This window comes from Chionomys nivalis, chromosome 7 (genome assembly GCF_950005125.1).
Source record: "Chionomys nivalis chromosome 7, mChiNiv1.1, whole genome shotgun sequence".
NCBI lineage: Eukaryota > Metazoa > Chordata > Mammalia > Rodentia > Cricetidae > Chionomys > Chionomys nivalis.
Window position 1 is genome coordinate 51,730,366 of NC_080092.1, and position 10,202 is coordinate 51,740,567.

Below are 10,202 nucleotides of genomic sequence, written 5' to 3' on the forward strand. Positions count from 1 at the left end.
TCCCTGGCTATATTTCTACTTCACCATGGAGAGAGTGATTCCTTTCACTTGGCCTGATTCAACTTACAGCAGAGTCCCCCGCAGCCTTCTCGGAAAACCAGTTCCCTGCCTCCCTGGTGACCCTGGCTGGTGAAACCAGTGAGGCTGCTTTCCTACGGTCTACTGTACTAGGACATTTCAGCAGATAGAAACCACTTATGCTAAAACCCAGAGCTGAGAAAAGAGTAGAGGGGAGTAGGGAGGAAGCTAATTCCCCAGGGTGGGAGGGTGAGATGGAAAAGTAGCTCGGCTTGCCCTTGGTGACTGGGGGCCTTACCCACAAGGTTGTGCTGCTGAGAGTCTGTCTGCCTTCTCTAGTCGGCCTTCTTCTAGTTCTTTCACAACTTTGGAGCTATTTTTCTTCCCTTTCTAGGCAGATGCTTTCTCATCAATTAGGAAACACTGCCATCCTGTGGCTATGAGTTGATATATGCTCCAACCTGCAAATTGCTGAAATTTCAATGGCTTTGTTTAATGATTAAACCAAAAGAGCACACTTATTGAGTCCAATGACTGAAGGAAAGCCAGAGTGACCTTGTAAAGAAGGATGCTCGCTGGAGTCTTCAAAGAACAAACAAACGAAAAGACATCTGGATTCATTTCTCTGAACTCTGATTTTGCTTTTAAAAATCTAGCCTAAGCCTCTAGCGATTCTGGCGGCAAAGATGTCATCTATTCCCAGCCACCGTTGGTTTAGAATCCTACGCACGGTGGCTCTGCTTAGACGCTGCCCTTTCCAGGGAAGTTCACATCAATCTGTCTCCAGGCTATTTCCCTAGGCTAGCGCAGGCTCTGTTTCCACTCCTAGGTCTGTTCGCCCTGTATCCTCCCACGGTAGGCTAAACCTAAATTCAAATATTTCCGCTTTCTTTTTTGAAACTGAACGATTTGGGGGGTATGTCAGCTAAGTCTTTAAGCATCAGTTACTCCATCCGTTTGTAAAGTGGGATAGCAACTTCGTCATAGGGCTATTGTAAGAATGAAATGACAAAGTGTGTGTGTGTGTGTGTAAACATCACAGGTCTTGGTAGTGGGAAGTCATATTCCCCGTGAGGGCTTGCTAGTATTGTCCATTGGAGGCCCAGTGATTTGATGTTGGAGATTTACAGGATCCTCAGCAACAAATCCGAGAATGGAAGAACTCTTTCAGGCTTTAGAGACCACCGTTATTTTCACGCGTGGGTAGGCGGCCGAGCACGGATTGCAACCCGGCTCTTCTTGCGTGCGCAGTCGGCTGCAGGTGCGTGGGCGTGAGCCCCGGGCGCCGGGATGGGCGGGGCGCGGCCACTCATTCCTCACGGTTCCCTATCCAGGACTGGGGGTTGCGTGTGGATAATTCAATCCCCGTGGGACTCGGCGTCAGACCTCGGCCCAGGCTCGGTGGATTGGCTGTCTCGCTTGCCCCCGCCCTCGGTACTCACACCCCCACCCCCACCCCGTGTCCCAGGTGGCTCGGGCCCCTGTGGTGATCTCTGTTTACGGAGAGAGCGGGTCCAAGTTGGGCTCCATCTCTGCACTGGCTGGCGGCTCGGCAGAACCCTGCCTGCCAGGAACGCGCGGAGAAAAACCGGCCGAACCCACCTTCGCCCTGTCCCTACTCCCAACGCCGGGAGAGGTCGGGTAAGAGAAAGAGGGTGCGGGAAGGAGGAGCCTTGGCCTGGTGGATCCTGTTGTTCCCCCATTCCAGGACCTCACGCGCACCCAAGACTTCTATCCCTAGGCCTGGTTCCCGCGCCCATGCTCGGGGCGACGTGCCCACCCTGGGCGAGCAGCCCGAGGCTGGATCTCAGGGACGTCAGCTCCCTAGCGGAGGCCCAGGCGTGGAGACTTCATTCACAGGTGTTTCCCCACCCCAGCAGACGGCGATGACCCCCAAGCCGGTCGGACCCCCGGACGGGGGCTGGGGCTGGGTGGTGGCGGCCGCAGCATTCGCCGTGAACGGGCTTTCCTACGGGCTCTTACGTTCCCTGGGCCTTGCCCTCCCCGACCTCGCCGAGCACTTTGAACGAAGCGCCCAGGACACTGCGTGGGTCAGCGCCCTGGCCTTGGCCGTGCAGCAGGCAGCCAGTGAGGGGGGGCCCCGAGGTGGGAGGCGGGAACCGGGTGGAGAGGCCGTGAAGGTAGTGATGGGAGACAGCAGACTTGATTACCAGACAACCTGAGAGCTACTGGTGGAACCAAGTTCTAGAAGAGTGGGTCTTGAGGTCAAAGGGAGGAGTTACCAGGTCAAGCAAAACAGCCAATGAGAAGTGTTGGAGATAGTTTGGGGGTCCCGGGGCATGTCTTCGTTGACTTCGCCCCCTTCTAGGCCCAGTGGGCAGCGCCCTGAGCACTCGCTGGGGGGCACGCCCGGTGGTGATGGTTGGGGGCGTCCTAACCTCGCTTGGCTTGGTCTTCTCGGCTTTCGCCCGAAGCCTCCTACATCTCTACCTCGGCCTGGGCCTCCTCGCTGGTAAGAAGAATGGGATGCTCGTATGCTTCAGGGATGATAATGCGGACAGGAGCTTCTTGTGGGGTAGGGGGCCGAACAAAGCGCTCTCTCTCTCTCTCTCTCTCTCTCTCTCTCTGTGTGTGTGTGTGTGTGTGTGTGTGTGTTCGTGCGCATGGAGTAGAGAAGCAGGGCTAAGTGCTAGGAAAATCATCCTTGTACCCCTATCCTGTCCTACCCATTTGCAGGTTCCGGCTGGGCCCTGGTGTTCGCCCCTACCTTGGGTACCCTCTCTCGGTACTTCTCCCGCCGTCGGGTCTTGGCGGTAGGGTTGGCGCTCACCGGTAATGGGGCATCCTCGCTGCTCCTAGCACCTGCTTTGCAGTTCCTCCTTGATACTTTCGGCTGGCGGGGTGCCTTGCTCCTCCTTGGCGCTGTCACCCTCCACCTCACACCCTGTGGCGCCTTGCTACGACCCTTGGCTCTTTCTGGTGACCCCCTAGCCCCACCTCGAACTCCCTTAGCTGCCCTTGGCCTAGGTCTCTTCAGGCGCCGAGCCTTTACAATCTTTGCTTTGGGCACCGCCTTGATTGGGGCTGGATACTTCGTCCCCTACGTGCACTTGGGTCCGCACGCTTTAGATCAGGGTATGGGGGGTTACGGGGCAGCGTTGGTGGTGGCTGTTGCCGCAGTGGGAGATGCGAGTGCCCGACTGGTCAGCGGATGGCTTGCAGACCAGGGCTGGGTGCCCCTTCCGCGCCTTCTGGTTGTGTTTGGGTCTCTGACTGGGTTAGGGGTACTGGCAGTAGGACTAGTGCCCACTGGGGAGACGGAGGAGGGTTGGGGGGTTCCCCTGCTAGCCGCGGCCGGGGCCTACGGCCTGAGCGCCGGGAGTTATGCCCCACTGGTTTTCGGTGTGCTCCCGGGACTGGTGGGCATTGGAGGTGTGGTACAGGCTACAGGGCTGGTGATGATGCTGATGAGCCTCGGGGGACTCCTGGGCCCTCCCCTGTCAGGTAAGGGATGAGTCTGAAGATTCGCTCAAGATGTCTGCCCCTGGGATGTCAGGCCTCTAAATTCCTTTATCCCTCTTCTCAGGTTTCCTAAGGGATAAGACAGGAGACTTCAGTGCCTCTTTCCTGGTGTGCAGCTCTTTCATCCTCTCTGGCAGCTTCATCTACATGGGGCTGCCCAGAGCCCTCCCAACCTGCCGTCCAGTCTCACCTCCACCTACCCCTCCCCCTGAGAGAGGGGAGCTGCTCCCAGTTCCACAGGCATCCCTGCTCTCGGCAGGGGGCGCTGATTCCACCCGGGAAACCACTTGTTGATCGCTTTCTTGTTTGAGCCCCCTTCCCTAATAAAGGCTTTTTATCTGACTCTGTTGAAAAGCAACAACAAAAACAAAAACCATCTGAAAGCAACAGGACCCCAGCGGCCCTGGTGGTGAGGAGGATGCCTATCCAGTTTTCCTTTGCTCAAATCCTTGCCTTAAGGTCTTTGAGAAGTTGTGAGCTTATCAGTTTCAGTTTGCTAACAGGCATATATAAATCTCATACTTCAAATGTTTATTTATGTGGGTTTGTGGTGGCCAGATCTCTTGGAGATCTTGGAGCTGGACTTCAGGCAGTTGTGAGCTGCCTGGTGTGAATGCCCTGAGCCAAACAGGTCACCACAAGGAGCAGCAATTTGCTGAGTTCTCTCTCCAGACCTACTTTTAAAAAGATTGATTTTTATTTACGCTATGTGTGTGTGTGTTTGTGTGAATGTATGCCACATATGTGTGGGTGTCCACAGAAGCCAGAAGAGGACATCGGATCCCCTGGATCTGGATTAATAGGTGGTTGTGAGCCACCATGTGGGTGGCTTTGGCCCTCTGTAAGAGCAGGAAGTGCTTTTAACTGCTGAGCTTATTATTTTTTTTCCAGTTCCCAAACTTCATGCTTTTTCTTGCATTTTGATCTGCCTTTGTTAGCCTAAGAGAAACAAAAACCCATCGGTACAGTTGTGAGCACCTGTAATCCCAGTACTTGGGTGGAGGCCAGGTCTCAAGTTCAAGAGCAGCCTGAGCTACATGGTGAGGCTCTGTCTCAAAAGTACAAGGATCTTAGGTTGCAGCTTTTGCCCCCAAGCCCCCTTCCTCCACACACAGACTTTTCTCTTCATTTTCTTCCCTCTGTATCACAGGAGTGGTGGAGAAGAGGGAGGGAATTGACGGGAGGGAAGAACTCTGGGTCAGCAGGCTCACGGACATCTCCGCTCCTTTGTTCAGCGGTGACCTCTTAGCTGCCCCAAGCACCTGGACCTCCAGTTCTTTTTGAGGTTACAATTATTGTTCAGTTTACTTATTTGCTTTATATCCAAGCGAGACCAGAAATCACATATAAAACATGAGAAGACTCTTGGCCTTTGATTTTCAGATTTGATCCAGAACTCAGTGGGCTGAGATCTCCTGGATCCTTCAGAAAAGTTGGGGAGAACAGAGGAGGTGATGTGAAAGTCATCAACAAAATACAGAGGGTTGGCACATCAATTGCAGGAACCCCAGGTCTGCTCTGGTGGAGGCAGATCAAGAATCCTAAGGCACTGTGTTTCTGCGGACGCCTTGACGGGGCAGAGGACCTGGTGCTGTCAACTCCGGTTTTCCATGAACACTGCCTCCTGGATGGAGTTCAGTCCTCTCCCAAGCCCTCCTCCTTGGGCAGGGGAATTTTGGTCTCCAGTGCCTCTATTACAAGGTCCTGGGGTCTGGAGGTGGAAGCTGAGATGCAGGAGAAGAAATGGGGCAAGGTGATAAGAACCCCACTCCCTGCAAGAAGGAAGGCCCCGGCCACCATAAAAGAAGCCATGTAGTTGCCCGTCACATCCCGGAGGTAGCCTGGGTCCAAGAGAGAAAAAGAAATACACATGGGTGACCTGCACACTGGGGCTAATGGCCTAGATCCCACTTGGGGGCAAGGAAGATCCATTGTCTTAGAAGAGATGCAATTCCCAAGGTAAGACTGAATGAATACAAGACTCTGGTTTCTCAACAGCCTCCAATGGTTTCTCAGCTACGAACCTCCCTGTAGGTAGACCAGCCTGTAGGTATTTGGGGAGCCATGTTAAGTCAGGCAGATCTGTGTGGTTTCTGCAGCAGTGACTCTTCTAAACCTTCAGTTAATAGTTAAGAGGGAGGTGTTTAAAGATCAGAAGGTTCTAGCATCTTGAGCATGGAGACCTTTAACCAGACATTTGGGCAGGGGCCCAGTGGGTCAAAGGGAAAAAAAGACAATGTTAGGTCAGTCTAGGTCTTCTAAAAACCCAATCTGCAGTTCACTGGGTTGCTTTTTGTCTTCCCACTCAGACCTTCTCAGACCCAAGTTCTGTCCTCCTGCGAACCCACCTCAGGGCTGTTAGGATTGGTTCTGCAGGTTGTATGCTGTAACATACTAGAGGGCAATATTAACATATGCCATATGTTAATATGTGGGAATAGTTCCTTCCTCCGATTATGCAGCATGACATCCCTGGCCCAGCTGGCAGCCCCATTCCCCTTACCTGAGAGAGGCGCTCCCAATAGCCCCCCAATGCTCTCTATCATCTGTACCAGTCCCAGGCCACAGTAAATCCTTGCAGTCCCCACCAGCTCAGGAAGCACGGAGAAGGCCACTGGGGTCAGGGCCCCTGACGTGAAGCCGTAGGCCACAGCCAGAACCACCAGGGTTGTGGGAGCCTGAGCCACAGGGAACAGGGCTAGTGACACCCCAGTCAGGGTGGTCCAGAGCATCAGCAGTCGTGCCACAGGCCCTGGAACTGCATCTCCCAGCCAACCAGAGGCCACCCGGCCCACGAGGTCAGAAATCGCAGCCACTGAGAGCAGGAAGGCAGCAGGCAGTGGGTCCCAGCCCAGGTCCTGCAGATGGGCCACCAGATGGACGTAGGGAATGAAGTAGCCAGTGTTGATCAGAGTAAGGGCAACAGTGTAACGGAGGAAGGGGCCATGATGGAGGAGGGAAGTGAGCTGGGCCCCAGGGCCACCCACAGAAGTGTCTTCAGTCAGGGAGAGTGGGCGGAGGAGAGCACCGCAGGCCATCAGGTGTAAGGAGAGGGCAGACACTAGCAAGAGGGCTCCCCTCCAGGCATAGTTGCTTATCAGCCACTGGAAGAGGGGGGCAAATGCAAAAGAAGAGAGGCCCACTCCAGTCAATGCCAGCCCCATGGCCAGAGATCGACGTCGGGAGAAGTAACGGGAGAGGCAGGCCAGAGTCGGAGTGAAGGTCAGGGCCCAGCCAGAGCCTGTCAAAAAGAAAAAAAAGGGGGGTGGTGGCTGTGGACTTTGGGGGTGCTCAGAAAACACCCAGTAATTCCAATACTACCTAGCAGAAGACCAGTTCCTACTTTGGACTCCACAGACCTGGGTATTTTAGTGCTGGTTTTGATACTTTCTAGCTGTGTGAACTTGCCTGTTCTGCTTAATCTCCCAAGCTCATTTACTTGTTCTGCAAAATGGGGTTAACACACTTTAGGGCAGTGGTTCTCAACCTTCCTAATGCTGTGACCCTTTAACCCAGTTCCTCATGCGGTGGTGATCCTCCCAACCATAAAATTATTTTCGTTGCTACTTCATAACTGTTATGAATCGTAATGTAAATATCTGATATGCGGGATATCTGAATGCAGCCCTGGGAAAGGGTCGTTCAATTCCCAAGGGGCACGACCGGCAGGTTGAGAACCACTGCTTTCTGGGATCTGGGAAGACAAGAGATAATGCTCCTAGAGTAACTAAAACAGAGCTTTGGAATTAGAGCCCCATCTCTACCATGTCTGGCTGCGTTAAACTTCCTTTGCCCGGGTGTACAAACATCGAAAAGCATTGTAAGCCTTATTATTATTATTATTTTAAAATAGGCCAATGATATTTCTATTTCAGTCAATACCTAGCACAATCTTAAAGAAATTCTCCCACTACACTCCATTCCGATGGGTTTGGGCTTGTAGTAGTTTCTGGATTCATTATCTTTGATTTAGTCATTCAGCTTAAGAATTCCCTTCAGGGCACAGGTTCTCCCTAAGCCTTTCTGGAAAGCCGTGGAAGAAGGTGAAAATCCGGAGGCTTAAGATCTAGGCCTTGGACTTCTGCCCTTGCCCAGGGTCTCACCTGACAGCAGCCCAATACTCAGGTATAGGTGGGTCAAGGAAGTAGCAAATGAAGCAAGCAGCATTCCCAGCGCAGCCAAGATGCCCCCAGTCATCACCACAGGCCTGGGCCCCAACTTCGTGCTCAGGGCACTACCTATTGGGCCTGGGGAATTGGAAGGGGTTCTGCGAGGTGGTCTTCGCCGTCCTCCCTCAGCATCCTCCCGACCCTTCGCCTTTCCCTGTTCTGGTCCCCAAATTCCCTCTTTTCCGAGGGTCGTAGACCACCGCACCCAGGCGCAGCACTCACTCCCAAACTGCTGCACCGCGATCCCTATGGAAGCGATCCAGGAGACTCTGGCTGCCTGTTCCTCAAACGCTGCCACAAATTCCACGAAGAAGACACCGAAGGAACGGAGCACCCCAAATACGAGCGCCGACTGGAAGAACGCTGAGAGCACCACCATCCATCCCCAGCCCCCATCAGGGGGCTCAGCCCTGCGCGCCATTCGGGAAGGAACAAAGCTGCAGCCCCTGAGAGCCCTAGCGAGATCAAGGCTTCAAACCGCCCACATTGACCGACCCACCCCGCAGGACGCCCGGGCGCCGAAACGTGGCTGGTCGCTAGGAAGTTACTGAGAAAGCATGGGGCGCCTGCGCCTTTCCCTCAAGAGGAGGGAGGCCTACGAGCTCGGACCTGCCACTGCCACCGATTAGCCCGCAGCTAGAATCCAGACTCGTGCCAGATGATTTCTTTAGAAGCCAGAGAATAGAACTGGGTTCGAGCCACAACCCCAAGGAGAGAGTCTGGTTAGGGATTGTGTTATCTTTTGAGGATTCAGCACCTGCCTAAGTGGGCAAACATCCAACCCCGAGCTCGCCAATTAGGCTGCGGGTCTCCGGAGCAGGGGGTGGGTCCGGAGGGGGTGGGCGGGATTTACAGCATTGTTCCGAACCTGCAGTGAGAGGGGCGCATGCGTAAGGAGGGACTAGCCGAAGATAGGCCCCACGTGACAAGGGACCTACGGGGAGGGTTCTGCGGGTGCAGGGATCATTCACTTTTCAAGACTTGCATCTGAGAGCTGGTGGTGGATAAACTGGTCCTGGCCAGGCAGGAACTCACTTGCTTAGTGAGGCATCTAAGAATTGCTAGGGAGCGTGGGTACGAAGGGATAGGTTATGAGGTAAGAGTAAAACTGATAGTACCTGGGGCGGCTAGCAAAGCCTTGAAAATTCTAGACCGCTGGGTCCGAGAGGAACAGAGGCAGAGGGAAGACGGGAGAGCCCAGCCTGTTATTCCAGCTGTTCCAGAGGCAGAGGCAAACTCATGGGTCAGCGTGGGCAAACCTAAACCCTGTCCCAAAACTTTAAAATAATTAAAGGTATTATACAGTTTTGTGTAGATCCCGGTTCAATCCCTAGTGCTATGTTGGGGGGGGGGGACAGACTTGTTGGACTCCTGACATTCATTTCTGTAATGAGGATTACTGAACCCACCGACAGGAAACTTGCAGGTCATAGAGACCAAAAATAACGGGGGAGAGGAAGGGCGGCCATCAGACCATCCAGAGTTGCCCAGTACCACCTACCCTTTCCTCCGCGGCGCTGGAAGCTTTCCCTGTGTCTTCTAGTAATGGCCTTTTCCTAACCAGTTTTTGATCTCAGACTGATGTACACAGGAGACATGCCATAACCCCGATCACTGGAGCAGTCAGTCAGCCTCCTACGTTTCGCCAGGCCACTAGCACGCCCTCACCTCATGACAGCAATGGCTTGGGCTTTTCTGTTCCTTTATTGTATACCTCTGGCTCCCCAGGACTCTGACCTTGAAACCTTGGGTTCAGAATTCATATCCAGACCAATGGGGAAGGAGGCAAAAGAGGGGCATGGGCCAAGGAAGTATGCTTTTAAGAAATCATACTGTAAGGGCTGGAGACATGGCTCGTCCGGCTTTTCAAAGCAGCAGGGTTCAACTCTTGCCTGCACCCACACTGGTCAACACAGTGGCCTGGAACTCCTGTTCCAGGAGATCTGACACCCTCTTCTGGCCTCCACAGGCACTGTACCCATGTGGGTCACTTAAATTCACAGGGGCAAAGAAACTCATGCACATAAAAATAAGCATATGGACCAAGTTTGATTGCACAGGCCTGCCTGCAACCCCAGAGGATAGCAAGCTCAAGGCTTGCCTGGACTACAGAAGGAATGAAAAGGCCAGCCTGAGTCTCAAAGACCCAGGGAGGGGCTGGAGAGATGGCTTAGCAGGTAAAGTACTGATGTCCTGAGTTCAATCCCTGGAACATACAGAAACATGGAAAGAGAGAACTGACTCCACAAAGTTGTCCTCTGACCTCCACATGTACCCATGACATGTACATGTACACAAAAACATCATACACATATGCACAATAATAAATTAGCTCATTAAATTTATAAAACTAAAAGCCCCCTTCCTAAACCCAAGAGGTTTTTGGTTTAACATGTGGAAGTCCCCAGGTTCAATCCTTTGCACTAAGCAAAACCAAACCAAACCATATTTTTTCAGTTGCATAGATGGAAAATGAAATAACTATACCAAAACACTATGGATCTGCAGTCTTGTTATAAGTAGACTCAAAAG

The 10,202-nt window shown here is 53.1% G+C and overlaps 2 protein-coding genes across 7 annotated transcripts; one reads left to right on the forward strand and one right to left on the reverse strand.

The window, feature by feature from the left end:
* Window positions 1-1,144: 1,144 nt before the first annotated feature.
* On the forward strand, window positions 1,145-3,843 carry Slc16a11 (solute carrier family 16 member 11). Of its 5 annotated transcripts, XM_057774925.1 has the most exons (6): window positions 1,145-1,279; window positions 1,353-1,452; window positions 1,896-2,106; window positions 2,348-2,491; window positions 2,716-3,483; window positions 3,566-3,843. In XM_057774925.1, the coding sequence occupies exons 3-6, from the start codon at window positions 1,905-1,907 to the stop codon at window positions 3,793-3,795; spliced, it is 1,344 nt and encodes a 447-aa protein (XP_057630908.1). In that variant the 5' UTR covers window positions 1,145-1,279; window positions 1,353-1,452; window positions 1,896-1,904; the 3' UTR covers window positions 3,796-3,843. The 5 variants fall into 5 exon arrangements, with proteins under 5 accessions (XP_057630908.1, XP_057630905.1, XP_057630910.1 ...); XM_057774922.1 differs by lacking the exons at window positions 1,145-1,279; window positions 1,353-1,452 and adding an exon at window positions 1,462-1,659 and having other exon boundaries at window positions 1,746-2,106; XM_057774927.1 differs by lacking the exons at window positions 1,145-1,279; window positions 1,353-1,452 and adding an exon at window positions 1,462-1,659 and having other exon boundaries at window positions 1,760-2,106.
* A 410-nt stretch (window positions 3,844-4,253) lies between these two features.
* On the reverse strand, window positions 4,254-8,399 carry Slc16a13 (solute carrier family 16 member 13). 2 transcript variants are annotated; one of them, XM_057775842.1, is made up of 4 exons: window positions 7,893-8,399; window positions 7,605-7,748; window positions 6,005-6,742; window positions 4,254-5,342 (listed from the first exon to the last, which is right to left on the reverse strand). In XM_057775842.1, exons 1-4 carry the CDS (start codon window positions 8,089-8,091, stop codon window positions 5,137-5,139), a joined length of 1,287 nt encoding a protein of 428 aa, XP_057631825.1. In that variant the 5' UTR covers window positions 8,092-8,399; the 3' UTR covers window positions 4,254-5,136. The 2 variants fall into 2 exon arrangements, with proteins under 2 accessions (XP_057631825.1, XP_057631826.1); XM_057775843.1 differs by lacking the exon at window positions 7,605-7,748.
* Between the last annotated feature and the right edge of the window lie 1,803 nt (window positions 8,400-10,202).